This window comes from Ochotona curzoniae, unplaced genomic scaffold, assembly GCF_017591425.1.
Source record: "Ochotona curzoniae isolate NIBS_2020 unplaced genomic scaffold, NIBS_Ocur_1.0 scaffold_4701, whole genome shotgun sequence".
Taxonomy (NCBI): domain Eukaryota; kingdom Metazoa; phylum Chordata; class Mammalia; order Lagomorpha; family Ochotonidae; genus Ochotona; species Ochotona curzoniae.
This window is the reverse complement of record NW_024467122.1, coordinates 69,784,737-69,807,894: the sequence shown is the minus strand read 5'-3', so window position 1 is coordinate 69,807,894 and position 23,158 is coordinate 69,784,737. Positions and strand designations below refer to the sequence as shown.

The window sequence follows — 23,158 nt, the reverse complement described above, 5'->3', positions numbered from 1 at the left end:
GTGTGATGCCAGGTGCAAGTCCACCATCTCCAAGGAAGCCCTTGTCATGGTCATGACCAGGAGGGTATACCCAGTGTTGTTTGTACTTTAAGGTCAGGTGCTCCTGGTCTACAGAGCTGGGCTCAGGACAAAGCAACCTCCCAGAGCAAATGAAACCGGGCAGAAATGAAAGCTGCCATCTTGGAATGGGAGAAAGGTCAGCTTCATCAGTGTGTATTTATGTCCGTAACCACCACAGCAAAATGTAGTGTCTTAGACATGGGATTTGATAGGAGGGAGTGTCCTGTGATCTGATGGGACTGCTCATGGGACATCCTGAGCCCAGTCCCCCACAATGGTCCACCAGGGCAGTTCTTCGATGGGGACTCCACAGACCAGGGGCACGCAGGAGCCTAAAGGAGTATGTTCACATGCGGGAAGCCCCTGGGTTCCTCACCTACTGTGAGGAGGTGAGGGCTGCCTGCCTGCTCCCTTTTTCTCACCCCAGGCTGCCTGCTTAGCCACTGCTTAGGAGCTGTGAGAATCAGGGTCTCTGTAGGACCTGGGGAGGAGGGCATCAATAAGCCATTCCCCCAGGTCAGGGCTCTGAAGCAGCACCCCTCACCCCACCTCCCCACTGAGGTTGTAAATGACTTCCTCTCCTCAGCACTGCCGGACCCACCTGCTTGGGGCTTGGTTGCTGAGCTGCCCTGGTGGGACTCCACAACTGTTCATCTGTCTCCTGCTCAGCCTCATTATACCTGTAAGAGCTCTTCCAGGGATTCTTCTGGGCACCAGGCAGGGGCACTTGGGGTGGTGAGAGAGCCAATAATGACTTCTACCCTGAGAACCTCACCCCCACAAGCACTGGCCTTCCACTCACTCTCCCCCACAGCCTCAAAATGAGTGTGGCTTCCTGCTGGGAGAAGTAAGCTGGGAGTCAGTGGAGACTTGGAACCCCCCACAAATTCAAGTTCAAATTCTGGCTTTAGTATCCCTGCCCTCCTTGCCTGCTGTCATGTCACTCACCCTGCCTTAAGCCTAAATGCCCTCATCTGCTAAAAGGAGACTTTGCCGTGAAAATGGGAGGTTTCGTGGGGAAAGTTCTTGGATCAGTGCTTCCCATACGTGGTAAAATGCAGATTATGGGAGTGGTGGGATGAGCTGAGCCCCTGGAGTTCCTGGTGTGGCTGTTCCAGAAAGGGGCACTTGGGCACCTGTGCTCTGAGTGACCACTGTCAGGCTCAGTGAGGAGAACACATCTATCCAGTTCTAAGAAACAGAGATAGGGATGGAAGGATAGAGAAGGTGAGAGAAGCTGGACATTTTATGCCTTAGCCAGGCTGTTGCAGCTTAATCAGTTGAGGAGTATCTGGGTTACAAGAGAGCCCTGGCCTGGGAGACAAAACCCCAGCTCCAATTCGGCAATCGGTTTTGTGCTTTTCTTTCTCATCTGTAAAATGGGAATGAAATCTTCTGCCCAAAAAGTACAGGCTGCGTTGTCCAGTTAGTGGGAGGGCTACAGGTCAGCATGGCCTCGCTTCAGCACATCGGACAGCTCCACTGGCCTTGGTACTCTCATAGAAAACCCAGGTGGGCCTGGGAGATGACAGAGGGGATGGGTCAAAGTCCTGGCACCCCTCAGCCCTTCCCTGGGCAGTGTCACTGCAGAAGCGAGGCCCTTCCTTCAGCCTGGGCTAGGGTTGCAGTGCACCCACTGAATAGACCCAAGCCTCAAACCCTTTGTCACCTGCCCCCAACACCAGTCAGTACATCCTGGTCTCATCCCCCGCTGAGTCCTGCTGCCACAACAGGTGGAGTGTAGTGACCACACTAAATTTGCTTTCCCACACACATGGTGTCCATGTAGTGATTCTCTCTGTGCCTTTTCTCCAGCTTTTCTGTCTACCTAGAATGTCCTCCCCACAATCCTTATCATGCCTATGAAAATCCTTCCCAGCCTCTCAGGCTAAGAACAAAGCCTACCTCTTCCAGGAAGCCCTCCTTCCCTATGTTTCTCTCCAGAATTAGCCACTGCACCCTCCCTGCTCCCACAGCATATGGCTCACACTCAAGAGCTGGCCTGTGGAAGGATCATCCCTCCCTCTAACCCCACACCTCCTAACTACTCCCTCCCCCACCCCCCACCATGTGACTGTCTACCATGTGACTGTTTCAGTCAACAAGCTCTCTCTGAGACAAGGGAAATCCTTGGCTCACAGGTGCACAGCATCTCCGGGGTGTAGTAGTAGTGCCCTTAGCACAGAAGTCTCCCACTGGCCTTCAGAGGGAGACAAGCATAGTTTTGCCCACAAGGGACTTGACTCCTTCTGCTTCTTGGCTTCTCTGAAGTTGAGCCAATCAGGTGTGACAGGAGCAGCCATCCCGCGACCCCACATGTTGAGGTTCTTTAAAGCAATGGGGTAGGGCACCAGATCCCCTGTCTTCAGATACTGGCTTTGCTGTTTATGAAGGCTGAATGATATTAGGCAAGAAGCCACACTTCTCTGTCCACTTCTCTGTTTTGTGAACACAGTGGCTGATGGAAGCCATCAGTGCAGATCAAGCCCCTGGAATGCCCAGGAAGTCGGGATCCAGCAGAAGAGCCAGTTATGTCCTTGACCCTGAGGAATTCCCACTTGCCGAGGCTGTTTGGGGTGCAGGTGGGGGTGAGGGGCAGGGAGTTGCATTGGTTGAAGCTTCCTTCTGGTTGGGAGGTGCAGGGTTCTTGGAAGGGGCTTAGGGAGCTCCTGGGTTTCCCAAGCCTGGACACAGATGGTCCAACCCCAGGGATGAGCCAATTTCCCAGCACCTCTTGCACCTGTGCTGGATGGCTTTGCTTGCCTTAATTAAGGCCTCACCTAGGTGGCCCGAGCTGCCAGCACTTGCTTGGCTGCTCCAGGACTAATGGCTGTCATCACGTTGCCTGCCGCGAGGTCACCACCAGGGCTGTGCACGCCATTGCCGCACAGCCTCCTGGACACCCCCACCCAGCTGCGGAGAGCAGGTGGCTGGGAGATAAGGGGCCCTGTGGCCAGGCTGGCCCACGTCCATTTTCACGGCAGGGGCCTGGAAGCAGGAGGGGAGGAGCAACTCAGGAGTTAGAGCAAACAGAGGAGCCACCAGCCCCACCCGCAGGGTTCAGGGCCCATATTTCTCCCCTGGTTGACAGCGTTTCTATTACCTTAAAGGGCTCATCTATTTATGCTGCAATTTTTTGAAGCCCTGTCTGCCGTTATTGAACCAGGCACACTGGCGAGCAGAGCCAGCGCTCCATCACCCAAATGAGCAAACTCCTGGCCGCATTTTTCTCTCTTTGCTCCACGCTGTCGGTGGCCTGCACACAGGCTTGGACTGCTTAGGCTCAGGGGAGGCGGCAGTGGGCAAGAGGTGGGAAAATCCCTGATTGAATTTGCCTCCAAAGTTACTGATGTCCTTGAAAGAGGCGGCCCTCCCACAGCTTCCTCCAAGCTGACCAGAACCCATGTCTGCCTCCTGGACTGTCCCCCAAACTGGAGCCAGGGCATGAGGGCAGGTGTAGCTGGGAGAGGATGCAGCTGGAACCTCACCACAGCCAGTTGGCTTGTGTGCAGTGGGCGTGCTTTTTCCCTTCTGATTGTTTCATTCTTCATCCAACTGAGAGCTGTGACCCATTTGCTCAAAGTGCAGCAACCAGCTCCCTGACCTACAGCCCTGCCATAATTCCCTAACGATGGTGGAGATGATGGTCCTGGCTGCTGGGGTGGGCACAAGGGAGTCACCCTGGAGATGCTGTGCACCTGTGAGCTAAGGAGCACTGGGAGTGCAAGAAGATAAAAAGGAGCCAAAGGTGTACACATACACACACACATGTGTACACATATCCAGACCGAGCATAATCACATGTGTACATGTACTTACACGCACATACATGCATTTCTGCACCCAAACTCCAGCTTGTATCCCTGGCTGTGCAGCCTTGCCTGGAGTTCCTGAAGTGTCACACAGCACAGTACCAGCACAAAGCCCGCCCTCCAGCCAGCACTCAGCACCTGTTGGTCACAGTACCTTACGTGACTGTGTTGGGAAGTCAAAGGGAAGGCAGAACCCGGTGTGGACTTCAGGGCCAGCCAGCGCCAGGTGCAGGTTCCTGATGCTCACTGAGTGACTGAGTGACCCCAGCAGCAGTTATCCCTCTCTGAGCCTCGGGGGGCCCCTCTGTAAAATGGGTTGATGGCACCAGCCCCTCCATGTCTCTGGGCACATGGAGGAGTGCCCAGTTTGTAACCGATCCTGTGGAGTCTGCTCCTTGGAAGGGCAGGGTTGGGAGGAAACTCAAATGTTCCTAGCACACCCTCAACTGTACCGAGGTCAGAGAGCGACAGTGGCTTGAGCCCAGTTGCAAGGCAAACCATGACAAAGCTGAGACAGAATGCAGGCAAAAACCCCCAACCTATTGCTCACACCACAGCCACCTCCACCTCCTGAGCTTGCCGTCCCCACTGAAGCCAGCTTGCCGTCCCCACTGAAGCCAACCCCTCCTAGTGTCCCCACCCCATACCCTGAGGCAGGGAAGGCTGGTGGGGGCCGTGGGGGAGTCACCAGGAAGTTAAATCATGGTGACAATTAATCCACAGAGCAAAGCAAGGAAAATTGGTTTTATGTCACAAAAGCTGAGCACGGCTCTCCCCCTGTGGGACCCCATGGGCTGTGGCTTTATTAGGGGAAACTGCTGACTTCTGTGTTCTAAAAAATAGATGTTCCTGCTCGTGCCATCCTATTGTGCTCCTGATGTCCTTATCAGCGCCCCCGTTACTGGAGTCGGGCTGGGGCACCACACCTGCAGTTTTCCCCCTGTAGTCCTATAGTTGCAGCAGCAGCAGCAGCTGGGGCAGGACCAAGGCATCAGATTTCCAGCGCTCTGGTTTCCTTTTTGGTCAGAGTCTTTGACACAATGAGGCTTCTGTCCACTGACCCAGGGATTCCAGACTGGGGAGACAATGGCTGATGGCTCCCATGCTGAGCTCCCACCATCCCCCATGGGGGGCTGCCAGACTGCTTGCAGCTTGGCTCAAGGCAATGCATGTGCCCATCTTGTCTAAGGTGACATCAGGCTAGAGCTTTTTTTTTTCAAAGATTAATTTATTTTTATTGCAAAGTCAGATACATATATATAGAGAGAAAGAGGATAGACAGAAAGGAAGATTTTCCGTCCAATGGTTCACTCCGCAAGTGACTGCAATGGCCGGAGCTGCGCCAATCCAAAGCCAGGAGCCAGGAGCTCTTCCAGGTTTCCCACATGGGTACAGGGTCCCAAGGCTTTGGGCCGTCCTCGACTGCTTTCCCAGGGCACAGGCAGGGAGCTGGATGGGTAGCAGGGCTTCCAGGATTAGAACCGGTGACCATGTGGGATCCCAGCACGTTCAAGGCGAGAACTTTAGCTGCTAGGCCACTGTGCCAGGCCCCAGGCTAGATCTTGAACTCAGGTCCCCCTCAGGACAGTTGAATGAGGTCAGAATGGAGGAGAGGCTCAGCCAGGGCATCCTGGATTCAACCCTGGCTCCATTGCCACCAGTCACCCCTTCAGCTTGGGCTGAGTCCTTCCCCTAGCTGTGCTTCAGCTTCATCCTCTGCAGAATGAGCTGTGCATCCTGTGGGCTTGAGCTGAAGCTCAGATGGGTCAGGTTGTTGGGAAGGCCTGGTGCCAGGGTTTGGGCACCATTTGGGTACCATCTGGGCTACAGATGCTCACCCCAACCCTTTGGAGCAGGGAGAGGTGGGGAAGGAGTGTGGCCACCCAGAACTGGCATCGTGCTTGACAGAGAGCTTGGTGCACATTCAGTAAAGTACGTTGCATGCATGTTGGTAGCATGGACGCCACATGGGGCACCCAAAGCTGCCCCCTCTACAGCCCTGGAGGTCCAGGAATGACAGAGGAGAGCAGGAAGCAGGAGGCCCCTAAAGGCTGCAGATGGTCTGCACAGGGGCTGCTGCCCCTCCCATGCCACCTACCTTGGCCACTAGGCAGCAGCGATGAGCCACAAGCTCCATTCCTCACCTTTTGTGCCCACACCCTTAAGGTTGGTGCCGTGTCTAATACACTAGGGCTTGGGTAATATTCTGTGAAGGCTAGAGCCAGGGATGCCGGAATGAGTCAAACCAGCCCGGCCTTTACCCCCGAAGCAAGCACCCATCCAGTGGCAGTGGATGGGGGTGGCAGGGGGAGAGTCTTCAGGAACGATGCTTTCCCCCGTGCTGCGGTGGCTGTGCCCCAAGGGAGCAGGACACAGGGACACGTGCTCTGGAGGGCGGAGGTAGGACATGAGAAGGAAGATGGGGGCTGCACAGCAGTAGTTAGGCCTGGTGGGACAGTGAGCAGCACCCCAGGTACTTGACCCGCCACAGATACTCAGGAAACACGCCTAGGTGGAATGGCTGACTGAGCAAGGCTGAGTCACTGGGGCAGCATACCATCCTCCCGACCTGGGCCCAGCTCCTTTTTCTGCCTGCACCTGCTCCAGTTCAAGGCCACTTCCTCAGTCCTTTTCAACAAGCTCCCACAGGCTGGCAGGTGCCCGCCTCCTATGTCTGTATCCAGAATCCACTGTTCCCCATAGAGGGGACTGGAGAGAGACCAGAGAGGGACACTTGTCCCAGATCCCTTCCTCTTATTACTTAAAAAAAAAAAGTGCCAATTGCCAGGCAAACTGATGGTCTGGCAAACCAGTGCCCCACTGTGGAGTCTTTTTCTGAACAAAGTCAAACAGCAGAGCAGCAGGTGGTGAGGGAGAAAGCTCCATTAACAACATGGGAAGCCAATGTAATAGAGCGTCCTTGCCCACAGGGTGCTGGGTCTCCAGGGAGGCTAAGGTACAGCAGAAACAGATGTGCATACCCTCAGTGGGATTAGCTCCTAGGGTGCCTTTCTACCAGGTGCTCTTTCAAGTCAAGTTCAAGGTACAAAGAGCCAGTGGTGTGTCTGCCATTGGCCTTTGGATGGGAGAAAGGATTCATGTGTGTGCTCCGTTCATAGAAGGGAGATGCTGTGTGCCGGCCCCGGTGGGACCAGGAGGTGGCCCCCAGAGAAGCTCAGTTACCTACCTCACTGGTGGACATGGTATAGGCAGGGGAGATGAGAACATGAGGCTAGAAGGACCGCTGGGCTTTTGCTGCCAGGTGCTGAGAGAGGTGGAGAGGAGGTGGCTGGCTCCTCTGCATGTCCTGCTGCATGTCTGTGAGGGGCGGGGGGCACCAGGAATAGGACCAGTAACATTGGGAACCCAGTGACTGCCCCATGGGCTATGATTAGAAGCGGGCCAGGAGATGGGAGTCTTATACCCACACTGACTGTGTGCTCATGCACAAGACACCATATCTATCTGGGTCTCAGTTTCCCCACCTGTGAAACGAGAACAGTGGGACCATTTTTCTAGCTCTTGCCTCAACACTGCAGCAGATGTGTGACCAGGCCAGGCAATAGCACAACAGGTGTCCCACCTTCCCCCGCAGTGGCTGTGAGTCTTAGAGGGCAGCCCTCCCTAACCCTAGGCCTGCATGCCACCAGGCCTCACTCGTTTGGGTTGACACCCTCTTCCAGGCATGAAGATCCCGTGGGGAGACCGTGAAAGAAACCCATATGGCCAGCAGTTCCCGACCAGACACACATATGGCCACAGGGGGCTGTGGGGAGCAGCTTTGAGCCCTTGGCCAAACCTTGGCGAGATCCTATACACCCTGCCAGGAGATTTTGGGGTTTTTGGTTTGCTTTGGTTTGGTTTTTGCTTTTAGTTGGCATTGCACAAACTCCACAGACTCCCCTGGGCTAGAGTGTACTGATCAGAAGCTCTGATTGGCAGTTTCTGGGTCATGGTTGGTAGACAAGATGCTGCCTCAGAGGGTCACATGATCTGGCTGTCTGGTCACAAGCCACACTGCCCCTGGCCAGTATGTCATTGGCCTTGAAAGCAGGCTGACGGTGGCATCTTTTTAAGTGAGAAAGCTCGGCCGTAGAGGGCAGAGTTGGGCATTCAAAAAGGACTTTAGTGTGGAAATTTGGGGACAGATTTCAGCAGCCATGGGTAATTGAAATTTTAAAAATCAATTAAACAAATATTTACTTATTTTTATTTGGAAGGTAAATTTACGGAGAAGGAGAGACAGAGATAAAGATCTTGCATCCACTGGATCACTCCCCAAATGACCGCAATGGCCAGAGCTGAACTGATCCAAAGCCAGAAGTCAGGAGCTTTTTCTGGGTCTGCCACATGGGTGCAGGGTTCCAAGGACTTGAGCCAGCCTCAACTGCTTTTGCATCTATAATTAAGAAGTTGGATCAGAAAAGTAACAGCTGGGACTAGAACCAGTGCCCATATGAGATGCTGGCTCTGGAGGTGGAGGATTAGCCTGTTGAGCCACATACCAGCCCCTAAATAAATCTTTTTTTAAAAAAAAGTGCCATAGGAAGCTTATGCCCAAGACCTGAGAAGCTGGGTGGAGGCCGGAGGATGAGATAGTGCGAATTCAGCTCAGGTGAGCACAAGCACCAGGGCAGACAGCCTCAGGTGGCCCCTGAGCCGGGAAGGTGGGTCCTGGGGGATCAGAGAGGAGAGCTCCAACGCCTTTCCCTGGTGTTCATCGCTGGTTCTGAAACACTCCCTTCTTTCTGCCCCCTCCCATTTCCTCCCTCCCTCACGGCTCCCTGCAGTCTGCCCTGGGCATCCTGGCACACATTGCCTGCTGGACCTGCCCTGCACTGCCCTGCCCCTCCCCAGCCCAGGCTTCTCTGACAACCTGAGTACAGCCAGCCTCTGGGCCCACCACCCTACCTTGAACTGCTTACAGGGGCTAGAAGACATATCCACTTGCTTAGTTGTGAACAGGCACCACCAGCATTCCCCCAACTCAGTGCTCCCACAGCTGAGCCCCTTTCTGCAAGCTGCCCTCAGCAATGAGTGGAGTCTGCAGGGTCCCCCGCAGGCGACCTGGAGCCATGGGCTGTAAAGGCTGAGCACCCCTTGCCCTCCCCATGGGCAGGCAGGTCAGCCAAGGCACTCTGGGTACCTGCCTCCCAGCCCAGCTTACCCTGTGCCCCGCCCTTTTCCCAGAACCTCAGTCATATCTGTCCTTTGAGAGTATGTTTGCCAGGGAACCAGCGGCGGGAGGTTTCAGGGCTAAGGGGAGTCTTTTTTTTTTTTCTTAATTTATAAACCTTAAGAAGGAATTCCTTTTATTTTCCTTGAAAGGTAGATCTCCCATCCATTGGGTTCACTCCCTGCAAGCAGCCACCACAGCCAGGGGTGGACCAGTCTGAAGCCAGGAGTTCTGTCTAGATCTCAGGGACCCAGCTACTTGAGCCATCCCTCTCCAGGTAGCCAGCTGCAGTTCTGTGGGTCCCAAGCCCAGACCAGGCATGGCTGGGCTGAGGTATCCAGGTCTCCCGTCCACACTCCTTGCTGGTGCCTCCAGGACCTCTTCTGTTTCCTGCTCACTCGGGCTAGTTGGCAGAACTCAGCTTTTGTAACTTTAGGGTCCACCTCCTGGCTGGCAGTTAAAGGGGCTGATGGCAGCAAGGAGCGGCAGCTGAGTTCCTCAGCCCCGCTCCTGGGAGGAGCTGGTGGAAAACTTCCCAGGCTCACTCGCTCTCCTGCTGACTGGCTCATCTGCTGGCTAGAGTGGGCCCACCTGGATGCCCTCCTCTAGGTGCTTAGTGATTGGCTGTAAGGTCTCTCTGGCCATGGAAAGTGACACAGCCCCAGGCTGTGGACATCACTCAGCTACGACTCTGTCCATCTCAGTCCCCCAGCACGGGGTGACCTGTGACCCAAAACCTGCCTGCTACCTTTCCAGGGAGAAGTCTGCGTGGTTCCCTGTGCGGCAGGTACCTATGGTCCCAACTGCTCGTCCATCTGTAGCTGTCACAACGGTGGCACCTGCTCCCCGGTCGATGGCTCCTGCACCTGCAAGGAAGGTAAGGTGCCCTGACTCCCGGCCCCTCCCGCACTGAGCAGGCTCAGGTGGGGGTTAAACCTGCCCCACCCACCCACGTACTCCTCAGGCTCCATCTGCACCGGAAACAGTAGGAATGTTAGGGAGTGGAGGGGCAAGGGGAGCTCAGGCTCCAGCCCCAGCCCCAGTTCTGCTAAGAGCTGATCTGTTTCTGAGCCATCCCTTTTTGGGGCGTGGTTTGTGCTGTGCGCAGGGCTGGGGGCTGGGGTCAGCAGGCAGCTGAGCCTGGAGAGAGAGGTGACACACCATTCCCTTCCTCCCCATAGGCTGGCAGGGCCCAGACTGCAGCCTGCCATGTCCCAGTGGAACGTGGGGCCTGAACTGCAATGAGAGCTGTACCTGTGCCAATGGTGCTGCCTGTAGCCCCGTGGACGGCTCCTGCTCCTGCACCCCCGGCTGGCTGGGGGCCACCTGTGAACTGCCCTGTCCGGTGAGTGCTGAGTGGGGAGTAGAAGGCCCTTCCCTGGGGTTGCGGTGTCCAAAAGGGACAGGCTGGGCTAGGAGATAGGGCACCATCCTAGTCCTATCCTACCCACAGCCCCTGGCCCACCCTGGGACTATGGGTGCTCACTTCTCAAATGGCACGAGCGTGGCCTGACTTTCCTCTTGGCTGCTCCCAGTAAGCATGACTGGTGGGTCTCTGGCATGCCGGCCTGAGCCCAGGTGCACTTCAGAATCCTTCACAACCCTGTGCTGTGGGAGATGCCCCGCTAGTCCATCCACCAGCATCATTATTCCTTGGTAGGACTGCATGTGCATGCTTCCTCTGTGTTCCAACAGCCCAAGCTTTTGTGATTGGAGATTAGGGGATGAAGCCAGTAACCCTCTGTGATCCTGGATGTCAATCCTGAGTACAGAAAAGCAAAGCCAGCTGCTAGCATTGTGCGAGCCCGTGGCCTTGGGAGTCCCATGGCACATGCTGCCTGAAGTCTGCACTTTACTTCCCTCACCTGTTTCCCATCTCTCCAATGGGCACACTGGTGAACTAGCTGTGAGGACTCAGAGTAAATGAGGCGTGGGAAGCTCTGGCTGACCGAGAAGTGCAGAAACCACAGGGGTTGCCGTCTCCTAGGAACAAGGATACAGTTACCCCTCAGGTTGGGGTTGCGTATTGCAGTCTGCAGAGTTCATGTTTATAATCTGGGTTCACAATCCTGTCCGTTCTGAGCCTTAGTGCTCCAAAGGAGGGGTAGGAACATCACCTCCATCCCTGCAAACCACGTGCACCTGTTAATGCAGCCCCATGATTCTTCAGAGTTGCCTCCTGGCCCTCTGGGTCCCTGTGGTGTGGCTCTGTCGTCCAGGTCCAGCGGAGGCACACACGTCTGGGTGGCCAGCTTGGCTCATGTGTCTCTCATTGTCCACACAGGATGGCACGTTTGGGCTGAACTGCAGTGAGCGCTGTGACTGCAGCCATGCCGACGGCTGTGACCCCATCACCGGCCACTGCTGCTGCCTGGCGGGATGGACAGGTGACCCTCTGCTGCACTGTGGCTAACGCCCAGCCGCTGTCTGCCCCTCCTCTTCCTCCTATACCTGTCTTCTTGCTCCCTGCCTCTCTGCACCCCACCCCTGTTCTCCAGCTCAGTTCAAGCACACACGTAATGAGAAATTGCCACATACAGCATCCACTCTGGAGGCTGGAGACACACCTGTGAGAAACAAAGCCTGGCAGGTGTTGGGGGCAGGTGCCAACCAGCCTGCAGAGTACCTGGGGAAAGACAGGCGCTTTCTCCAGAGCCCTGCCCAATCCTTCCTCCCTCCCATCTGGCTACTTGCCTGACAAGAGGCGAGTCTGTAGACTTCTGTCCATGCCGTGACCATGTGCCCACAGAGCCCATTGCTCATCTGGTGCTGCCTCTGCTGGTCTCAGCCCCTCCCCTGCTAGCCTGTTTCGGGGGGCTCTACACACTTACCAGTGCACAGAGCCCTTCAAGGCAGTCTCCGCTTGGAAGGCCTCAGAGGCTTCCCATGAATTTTACCTAAAACCCTGATTCCTAACATAGCCCTGGGGCACTGGGATCTGGCCCTGGCACCCTTCCTGTCTTCCACCACACCCCTCCAGCCAGCTGCTGAAATGGGCTCCTCAGGACACCAGCTGCCCTCCTGGCTCAGTGCCCTCCCTCCCCTTTCTCCCACACCAGAGCTCAGCATAAAGCTTGCCTTGCCCGCAAAAGGCTCTCGCTGTGCCATGCGCTCCACCCACCCAGCCACACCAGCCACCTCATACCTATTCTGTAGTTGCCCTCTGCTTCTCCTTCTGCAGTGCTCAGCACAGTTGTCGCTGAACTCTGATTTTGAACTGTTTAGTATTCATTCTTGCACTTGACCACCAGTCCTAGGGAGGCCTCGTGCCCTCCCAACCTCTACCCTCATCCCTGCCTGTCACACCCCAAGATGTAGATAAAGTGGTTAAGAATACTGAGCCAGGAGCAGGCCTCACAACATGGTGGTTAAGTCACTGTTTGGGATCCATACATCCCACATTAGAATACCTGGTTGGGGTCCCGGCTCCTCTACTTTCAATCTGACTTCCTGCTGCAGTGCACGCTGGGAGGTTCAAATAGTTAGGCTCTTACCACCCTTGTGGGAAATGAGGCTGGAGCTCCAAGTTCCCAGCTTTGGTCTGGCCCAACCCTAACTGCTGGGGGCATTTGTGGGGGGTGAATGAGGCCAAGCACCCTGGCCATGGCCCCTTCTCTTGGTGGGAGCCAAGAGAACATCCACGTTCATTTTTTGCTGCCTTCATTCCAAGTGAGCTGATTAGATTTTAATGTTATCTGATGCTTCAAAAGTCTGTCTTTGATGGACAGCTGGTCGGCAAGGCCTTGGCTGTTCTAAAGCTAATTTTCCCAGTGTGGGTCCTGAAGATGTTTCAAAGGAGCCATTGAAGTCTTGAGGCTTGTGGTGCGGAAGGTGGAAGGGAGGCTGCAAGCCTGGACCTCCCACTCTGCGAGCCGTCCCCACCCACCACGATGGCTGTCCTCCCAGCTCCAGGCTCACTGCCCGTGACTTGGTCCAATGTGGATTTGGGTCTGCCCAAAGCCGTGTGTGTGTCCCCTTCTCCCATAAGCCAGAGGAGTACTGCTGACTGGCCTTCAGGCATATTCACTTTGCCCTACACACAGCCAGGCACCAGGAGCTCCACCAGGTCTTTGTACCACGTGGGTGTAAGGGCCCAAACTTTCATTGCTTTCCTAGGCACAGTGGCAGGGATCTAGATCAGAAGTGGAGCATCCAGGACTTGAACCGGTACCCATGTAGGATGCTGGCACTGCAGATGGTAGCTTTACCTGTTGTGCCATAGAGACAAGCAATCCCAAATCTTCTTTTTTTTTTAAGATTTATTTATTTTTGTTGGAAAGTCAGATACATAGAGAGGAAGAAAGTCAGAGAGGAAGATCTTAAATCCAATCTTTGAATCCAATGATTCACTCCCCAAGTGACTGCAATGGCCGGAGCTAAGCAAATCCAAAGCCAGGAGCCTCTTCCGGGTTATCCATATGGGTGCAGGATACCAAGGCTTCAGGTCATCCTTGACTGCTTTCCCAGGCCACAAACAGGGAACTGGATGGGAAGTGGAGCTGCCAGGATTAGAACCAGTGCCCATATGGGATCCTGGCACATTCAAGACAAGGACTTCACCCACTAGGCCACCACACCACACCCAATCCCAAATCTTTATTAGATGGCTCTCTGAGCCCAGGACTGTGTCTGACTCAAGAGTCAATGGTAAAAATCAAATATTAGTCCCTCCCCCAAATATCTGCCGGGTGCCAAACCCCAGAGAAGCAGCTATACAACGTGGCAATGCTGTCCAAAAACAGCGCCCGGGTATGCAGGGTTACAAGTGTCACTCAACTGGGGTCCCTGTCTTCAGCTGGTTTTAAATTCACAAGATGTAACATCAAGGAGCAGGGTTCTGTTTTTTTTAAGTTTTATTTGCAAGTCAGGCACAGATAAGGCAGAGGCCTTCACTTGCAGGGTCACTCCCCACACAACCACACAGAGTGTGGCCAGGAGCTTTGAACTCTATCCAGGTCTCCTGTGTGGGTCACAGGAAACTAAGTACTGAACCATCAAAGCAGGAAGCAGAAAGCAGAAGCAGAGCTGGACTCTGTTGTATGGGTTGTGGGCAGCCCAAGCAGCATCTCAAACTCCTCACTCTAAACGTCCATCCCATTTCTCACAGCCGCCGACAGGGGGAGACGCAGCAGCAATAAGCTGCCCGGTGTTGAGTGGTGTGTCTGCAGACAGCATGTCCTGTGCTTGCCGTCCCCATGTAGAGTTAGAAAACGGCAGTGTCCGTATGTGATGTGTCCATCTCGGGCTGGCAGCAGTGAGTGTTTGGCAGAATTAGAAGCCCTGTAAAACAGCAAAGTTCCCCTCGGTCCAGCGTACCTCCCCAGGGGGACAGCACTGTCCCCCAGCCTGAGTTCTTGGGCTTTCAGCCACTGCAGGCAGCTCTGCGCTCTGGGTATGTGTTTTGCATCCTGGGATTCAGATAGATATGTGTAGGAAGTACCCTCCAGATTGCACCTGTAGTGAACACGCACAGGTTCTCTTCCTGGTTGCATTCCCCAAGCAACACAGGCTACCAGCTATTTGCAAAGCAATGTGCGCCTTATCAGGCATTAGAAGTAATCCAGAAATGGTTCAAAGTTTGCAAGAGCACAAGGTGCTTTGGAAGGTTCATCAAAAGATAAGAGAAAAAAAATCAGAGGGCTGATTATTATTATTATTATTATTATTAAACTATTTTCATTGTATTTGAAAGACCAGGGGCAGACGGGACACAGATCTTCTGCCTTTGCACTCCCCCAAATGTCTGCAACAGCAAGAGCTGTGCCAGGTCAAAGTCAGGAATCTGGAACTTCAGCCAGGAGTGGAAGGGCCCCAAGTACTTGAGCTGCCACCTGCCCCCAGGGTGGCCATTAGCAGGAAGCTGGAGCAGAGGTGGGCAAGCCAGGACTGACTGCAACCAGGTACTCCGGTGCGGGATGCAAAGCATCCCAAGTGACAATTGAAGCCATTGGGCCAAATGCCTGCTCAAGAAAGAAAAAGTGAAATTCATGCAGTTTTTTCATAGTACATGTTTTCCATGAACTTTTGGGAGACTTATTATGCAGCTCTTAGGCCTTTAAAAAAAAAAGATTATTATTATTTTTTTAATTGGGAAGGCAGATTTGCACAGAGAAAGAAAGACAGAAAGATCCAATCACAGCTTTACTCCCCAAGTGGCTGCAATGGCAAAAGCTGAGCCAATCTGAATCCAGGAGCCGGGAGCTTCTTTCAGGTCTCCCACGTGAGTGCAGGGTCCCAAGGCTTTTGGCCAAGCTCTACTGCTTTTCCAGGCCATAAGCAGGGAGTTGGATGGGCAGTGGAGCAACTGGAACACAAACCAGTGCCCATATGGGATCCCAGTGCATACAGGGTGAGGATTTAGCCACTGAGCAATCGTGCCAGGCCCAGCTATTAGGCTTTTTTATGCAAGAAATGTGGGTAGCCATGATATCCTTAGGGGAGTCCAGGGACAAGCCCTCGTTCACCAAGGATACCCAGGAGTGGCTGTACTTGGAGACAGCGGCCACCTTGAAGATGTTTCCAGAACTATGAATGGCTTCATGGTTGCTGCTTCTCCCAGGCTCTCTCCTTCTCTCAATCCTCCATACCTGTCCAGATGTCTGCCACCTCTTAGGCACCTGCGACCCCAACCAGGAGAAGACCCTGGCAAATATGGCTCCCAGGGTCTCCTAGTTCCTGGGGAGAAGCCTGCCCGCCCACCCACCGAGTCACCACTTCCCAGAAGGTGGCGTCCCACACTTTGCTCAGCTGCACAATTGGGATGTAGAGGGACCAAGGACTGGGCGGGGCTGAGAGGCTGGAGATGGGAGACCTTCCTGGGTTCCCTCCTTCCCCCACTCTACCCTCCCCACTTGCAGGCAGGGGCCCAGGTGGGCTTGCAGCATCTCAGCTGCCTCTAAATTGGTCCCTCTGCTCCCTTCCCACGGCTGGGCTGCTCAGTTCACAGGGGCTGAGTGTCGGTTTCCCTCCCTGTCTCGCAATCCCTGTCCTCCTAACAAGGCAGACAGGATTTTTTTTCCCAACTAATTCTGTTCCTCCCTGAGCCGCTGATACCTTCCAAAGCCAAGCCGATCTCCTGGGCTTGCCCATTCCACTAGCCTGCTGCATGTCAGCCTCAGTGTCCTTGGCCTGTTAGGGATCACCTCCCCCACAATCTCTAAGCCAGCATAAGCCCAGGCCACAGGCTGTAGTCAGCCCAACACACATGTCTGCCACTGCAGCCCACCCTCCTTTCTCAACTGGGCTGTTCCGCCTGTTCACCTTTTCCCCCCACCTCCCCAGGCGGCTTCTTTGTCAGACCTGGGGTCAGGTGGTTGAGCTCTTAGGTGCAACCAGCAGGTCTTAAAAAGTGAAATAGAATACACTGTAGCACTGGGAATGAGCTAGAACACGCTGCAGGCAGAGACCACAGTGTGGTCATTTCCATCAGGGTAGGTGTGCACCTTGGATGGGGAGCACACTGAACGGGGTTGGGAGGTTCTCAAGGTCCCTCCCCCAGTCCCCTCTGAGTCCCTGGGTGTGCCGAGGGGCTGCGCTTAGGGGAGCTCCCTTTTGGTCCAGCCCGCCTCTCTCCCTGGTGGCTTGCCTCTGCCACCACCTCCTGCCCTGGCCCCTCGCTCCATCTCCCTCTGCCCTGGCCCCCAGGTATCCGCTGTGACAGCACCTGCCCCCCTGGGCGCTGGGGCCCCAACTGCTCAGTCTCCTGCAGCTGTGAGAACGGCGGCTCCTGCTCTCCAGAGGACGGGAGCTGTGAGTGTGCCCCTGGCTTCCGAGGACCCTTATGCCAGAGAAGTAAGTCCCTTCCCCCAACTCCCCATGCCACAGTGAGGACTCAGCCAGCCTGTCCTTCCCAGCTGGCCCCAGGCCTGCAGCCAGAGATGCTGGGGCCCCTGGAGTGAGTCATCCCCCACCTCCTAACCCCCCCAACCTTACCCTTACCCTCCAGTCCTCTTTGTGCTCGCAATGCTGCTTCTGTCCCCAAGCTCGGGGCCCAGCCCACTCCTCTGCAGGAGGAAACAGCATGTGACTCCAGCTCCTCTGCTGCACAAATACCCGCAACAGCCAGGGTCAGGCAGGCCAAAGACACGAGCCTGGAATTTAATCTTGGACTTCCTTGTGGGTGGCAGGGACCCAAGTGCTTAGCCAACACCTGTCCGCCGTCCCCCCCACCCCCCGCCCCAGGGTGTACACTGCTAGCAGGTAGCTGGATCAGCAGTGAAGGGGCTGGGACTTGAATCCAGGGACCCTGCTAGGAGACGCAGGGGTCCCAGCAACATTTTAACTTGCGCTGCCACACATGTTCTATACAGTGTGTGTGGCACACAAGGGGTGGCCAGGTCAGCTGGGGAGTTCTGGGCACTAACCACCTTCTCTCCTTTTCGGCTTTCAGTCTGCCCACCGGGGTTCTACGGTCATGGCTGTGCCCAGCCGTGCCCCCTCTGTGTGCACAGCAGTGGGCCCTGCCACCATGTGAATGGTGTCTGTGAATGCCTTCCAGGCTTCTCCGGAACCCTCTGCAACCAAGGTACCATAGCCAGTAGGGCTGCAGCTGGTGGCGTGGGCGGGGAGGTGAGGGGCCCCGGGGTTGGGGGAAGTGGCAAGAGCGAGCTTGGGAGACAGCACCCACCTCAGAGGACTTGACTTATTTTTCAAAGCACACACAAGGTGGCATGAAACGGCCATTTGGCGAGTAGGAGGAGGTATAAGCTCAGAGAGGCTGTGGACTCGCGATGAGCAGCAGACAGCAGGTTGGACTCCAAAGCCCTCGCAGAGGGGATATTGTAACAAGTGACCAACCCAGGAGAGATCCGCAGCACAAGTGGTACTGACAGCTTGCGCCGAGTGCCCAGGACCCGGGGACAGGGGCTGTGTTGGCCTTGTCTGGAGATCGCAGCTGCCCGACCTGTTTTCTCTCCCACACATGCCAACCTCACAGACCCCTGGCTGCAGCTCAGAATCCGTAACATAGCCGTAGGCAGCCACTGCCAGCAGCAAGGTGCTGAGAGGTGACTGGGGGGTAACTGTCCCAGCCCTCTGAGGACCAAGGCCTCCTCAGTCTGTCATGTTGGAAGCTTTCTCACAGTTAGGTTTTTTTCCCCAGGGTCTGATTTCAAAGTAGTAGTGGTTCAAGGTCATTCATGTCAGTGAAGGCAGGTGCTGCTCCAGCGTGCGTCCCTCTTGGCTTGGCATGGCCCTGACTTACTGAGGCCAACACGGTGTGGGTGGGCAGCATCTGTGCAGGCTGCTGGGCTTTGGCAGGGCGACGTGCACCTGCAAGGTGGAGGAGAAAGGCAGGCATTCTGGGTAGAAGAAGTAGGTTGGGCAAGGCATGGAGACGTGGGCTCTCTGGGAACAGGAGCGGCTGCAGGAGGGGCTCACAAGAGGGGACAAGCAGGAAAGGGTGTGGGGGGCCTTCAGGACAAGCCTTGTTCACAGGTTGCAGAATTTGCACTCTGACCCACCAGAGGGTCAAGGGATCTTAAAGCATCATGGCTAAAAGCATTTCCAGGGCCATCTGTGCAGGAATTTTGAATCATTCCACTAACAGAGAGCTCACTACCTCCTGGGGCAGATGGAGGACCCCTTGTTTGTGCATAGTCTCTGCTGACCCGGGACACTTCTTTAAGTCCCTGGGGCCGTTAGCAGGTATGCGTCACAGGAAGTTGGGATCCCAGAGAAATACATGTGACAGTTCGATTTGTTCACAGCCCTCCCAGGACAACTCCATTAAAAAAAATTTTTTTTTTAATTTTACTTTAAAGGCAGGTTTACACAGAGAAGGAGAGGCAGGTTTTCTACCCAGTGGTTTGTTCCCTAAATGGCCACGATGACCAGAACTGAACCGATTCCAAGCCAGGAGTCAGGAGCTTCCTTTGGCCTTCCCACACAGGTGCACGGTTCCAAAGCTTTGGGCCATCCTGTGCTGCTTACCCAGACTGCAAGCAGGGAGCTGGTTGGGAAGTGAAGTAGGTAGGATATGAACTGGTGCTCATATGGGACCCTGGCGCTTGCAAGGTGAGGATTTAGCCATTGAGCCATTGTTTTAGGCCTGATAACTCTATCACGAGGTTTACTTAGGAAACGCCGGAGACCCGGGCACCAGTACCAACTGGTAGGCCAGGTCTACGTTAGCCCCTGGGCAGCCAGGGGAGGAGGAGCACTTAGCTCCTGCATGGCCTGATTTATCCCACTGGCCTAATGAGTATTTTCCACCTACAGCTCTAATGGGGTTTGCTATTCATGGCGACTGCCCTGGTTAAGTCTCAAACCTTGTAAAAAATGGAGCTGACACTTTCTAATGGCTGGCTCTCCAGCGAGTTACAAATTACAGACGCTGCTCGCGTGGGCTCCTTGAGCGTAGATGAAATATCACCAGATGCTGGCTTGCCGTGGTGCCTGCCCTGCTCTTCCCACTCCACCTGACTCGGAGGGTGAAGCAGGCCAGGATATGTGCCAGACAGACAGCGGGAGCAGCTCTGGGGTGGCTCCGTCAGCCCTCTGAGTGGCTGCAGACTTCGGGGAGAAGGCTATGGTGGGGAGCAGTGGGGGCAGCTTGTGGTAGCTACCCCACACCCCAAGGGATGGGACTGCAGGATGGGTTCCACAATCCAGCACCTGCTGGCCATGGGACAGCTGGAACAGGCTGGGCGAGAGCAAGTTGCTTTCTGGAAAGCTGAGGGTGAAACCTGGGCTGCCAGCAGGTGAGAGGTGTGCCATCCTGCCGTGGCACTCTCTTGGAAGTCGTCACTTGGCAGCAGAGGACAGGGGGATCCCTGAGTCAGCTAGGCTGTCAGCTGTGGCCCTGTGTTGAGGGGTGAGGACTGTCCTCCATTTTCAAGGTAAAGTGGAAAACAGAGACCCGGAAGTGTGATGGATTTGTTCAAAGGTGAACTTAAACAGGAAGCAGGGAACAGTGCTAGCTGTGTCCCCTAGGAAAGGTTTCCTAGCCTCTCGCTGCCTGAGTGGCCTCATGCATACTGTTAATAGGAAGCAGTAACAGGAATGTCCAGGAATGAAAGCATTGGAGGGGGAGGGGAACTAATGTTTGTGAACACGGCCTGGGCATAGGAGTACTATATCCATGCAAAAATAGTGTGTGGAAAAGGAATTAAAAGATGCATTTATTTTGGTGTGAAACATCTTGAAATTCATGCATATGAGGGGTCTTCACAGAATTTGAGAGGGATGGGTGGGGGTTGGGGTAGTAGTCCAGTCCCCGCCTCCTCCCCCTGCCCCATTCACGTGCGCCCTGGGAGGCTGCAGTGACGGCCCAAGCACTTGGGGCCCTGCCGCTCATGTGGGAGACCCAGGTGGAGTTCTAGGGTTCTGGGCTTGGCCTGGCTGCCATAGGCATTTGGGGGAATGAACCAGTAGATGGAAAATTTTTCTCTCTCCCAGCCTTTCAACTAAGTAAAACAAAAATGTTTCATTCGTGACAACTGTGTATAATGAACAAAACTATGCATGAATTTCAAAGTTTGGCAGGGTTTTGTTTGTTTGTTTTTGGTTTTTGTTGTTTTGCATCAAATTTCATTCATTTTTCTATGAACTTTCTCAAGGACCCTCCCCTGTGTTAGTTAACTACAGAAGGAAACGCTAGCCCCAGGCTTTGGACTTGGGAGTCGGGTCTACCATGCAGCCCTTGTTGTTGGTCTCCTCCCCAGATCAGGAGAGGCCCAGGGTGGACTCAGACCCTGGGGTCAGGTTGGGAAGGGCTGGCCCCATGAGGCAGTGTGCAGTGAAGAAAGTCAGTCAGCTCTAGACTTGAGGACTGAGACGTGGGGAAGCCACTTCTCTTCAAGGAGCAACACCTTCCCATGAGCCTCTCTGTGTGGCTCACCCTACTGAAGCCTATACACACACACCCCCACACACACCTCCCTACCGCCCACTTCCCTACCCCCAGTAGGGACCCACCCTGCCTTCCTGGAAGATGTGCTGGCAGGAACTGGAGCGCCCCCTGGAGGTCGCTGCTGTCAAGGCCTATTTGGGCCGTTCTCGAACATTCGAACATTCCCCTTTGTGGACCTGCCACTGCGTTTGGCTCAAACACAGCAAAAGCTGGAGCCCCAGGTTCCCCGCCCTCGAAAAGCCTCGTCCAAAGGGGGAAAGCAAAACTTAGGAGACAAGTTGGGAGGAAGGTGTGGCCAGTTTGTTTTCCCGCCTTGAGCCACGATGCCAGGTGCTGTGGGAACATAGACCTGGGTAGGCCTGACCTGAAACAGGCTCAGAGGTCACAGGACCAGGACACCAGGATAGAGACTGGTTCAATAGGTTTACCACCACCTAGAACAGAGAAATCTGCAATGATGAAAGTCAGTGATGAGGTTACATTTTTCAAAAATAACTGGCTTGAAAATGATAGGCCTTGATGTCCTCACACAGGAACACACACAAACACGTACGTGCACAAAAAGAGTCCTAGATGTAAGAATGTTAGGGTAGCCTGCAAAGATGGCAGGACTCCAGCTCCTCCTAGCTTCCTCTGCTAACCTGAGCACATGGCTTGCACCTCTGATGAAAAATGGCTGCCGGGGCTCCAGCCATCTTATCCATAATTCCTGTCCAGCATGCACAAGGAAAAGAAGCAAAATAAAGACACATTTCCACTTACCTTCAGCCAGAAGCTAGTCCCGGGATCACCCCTAGCTGAACAGGAGCCCAAGGAATGAAGTCATCATTCCAGGGGATGCTGAGCCTAGCTAGTACTTGAGATTCCACTTCTAGGGATGAAGGATGAATGAACACCCTGACAACAAGCAGACCTGCAGTGAGACCATGGTGGGGGTGGCACTTCAGATGAGTCTTGGGGGCAAGGTGGAGTTTCTGGAGCAGGTGCCATGACGCATAGGATGCATTTAGAGAACGGTGACTTGTATCTGGGAGAGGGGGCGTCGCTGAAACCATGGGAGTCCAGAGAGAGCTGTGCTTACAGGCAATGTAAACCACAGGAAGCAGGAGGAGGGTGAGTTTCCAGGGGAACGAGACAGGTACTCAGGGAAAACTTGATCCAGAAAGTTTTGCAGCCTGGCTGAGGAAGACAGCCCAGGAAGGCGTGCAAGCCACCTCTAGCAAGTGACTCAAAGTGTAAGCCATGGATGCTCAGCTGGAGGACAGCGCCTGGGGGAAGCCAGGAGGGCTTTCTGAGGAGGGGTGCTGAGCCGTCCAGCTCACAGGCAGCCCTGCCATGCCGCATCCAGCTGCAGGCTTCATGAGGCTGTCCCAGGTGGACAGCAGGGGGCGCTGTGGAGCAGCACAGGAAACCCTGGGCTGAGAGTACAAAGGGAGGATGCCCAGCCTTACTACCTCCCATCTGTAGGACTCAAGCCAAGGGATGCCACCTCTGCAGACCTCAGTCTATGCCCTCTTGAAAATGGTCTCAATAGAGCCTCCCAAAGAAGCCACAGTGGCCTTGAGAGGGCCAACTTGTTATGTACCAGTGGAGAGGGATAATGGGTAAGCTGAGTGGGTGGTTTGTGTGGTCATAACCGTGGGTACTAGGGTGCATTTCCCTGTACCCACAGTGTGTGCTGGAGGGCGCTTTGGGCAGGACTGTGCCCAGCTGTGCTCCTGTGCCAACAACGGGACCTGCAGCCCCATTGATGGTTCCTGCCAGTGCTTCCCCGGGTGGATCGGCAAAGACTGCTCCCAGGGTAAGCGGCCATCACCCATAAAATGCCCTCACCCAAGTCAGGCCCTGAAAGTCTCCCTTTCTTGCCCCCAAACCTTGATGCCCTGGTACCTCTCCTTCCATGCCCAAAAGCTTCTACAGATTAGATTTACTCTATAGCTAACACAGTGAATCACCAGGATTGATCAGTGGTATTACCTGCTGGTATTAAAGGTATTGATACTACAAACTCTGCTATTAATGCTATTCTGAGAGTCGATACTCCATTAGCACCTGGAACTCCATTAGCGTGTAGGAACTGATGGGATGAAGTTAGGGAGTGTGGAAGCCAAGTGAGGCCAGGATGTTCACTCCAGGAGGGGGCAGGGCCCCTCTGGGTGGCTGCTAGGGTGTCCTGGGCATCCCAAGCCTAGGCAGGGTCTTGGAGGGCTGTTCCTGTAACATGCACCTGATCTGATGCAAAGACGCCAGCCCCTTCCC

General features: G+C 54.7%; 1 protein-coding gene across 4 annotated transcripts in view; it reads left to right on the top strand.

The window, feature by feature from the left end:
- The window catches only part of MEGF11 (multiple EGF like domains 11), a 195,783-nt gene that overhangs the window by 154,172 nt on the left and 18,453 nt on the right, over nt 1–23,158 (top strand). For all 4 annotated transcript variants that reach the window (XM_040970080.1, XM_040970078.1, XM_040970082.1 and 1 more), the window contains exons 10-15: nt 9,805–9,925; nt 10,230–10,393; nt 11,333–11,435; nt 16,693–16,839; nt 17,438–17,572; nt 22,572–22,700. In XM_040970080.1, coding sequence (XP_040826014.1) covers nt 9,805–9,925; nt 10,230–10,393; nt 11,333–11,435; nt 16,693–16,839; nt 17,438–17,572; nt 22,572–22,700 — 799 coding nt within the window. The remainder of the gene's footprint in view (nt 1–9,804; nt 9,926–10,229; nt 10,394–11,332; nt 11,436–16,692; nt 16,840–17,437; nt 17,573–22,571; nt 22,701–23,158) is intronic.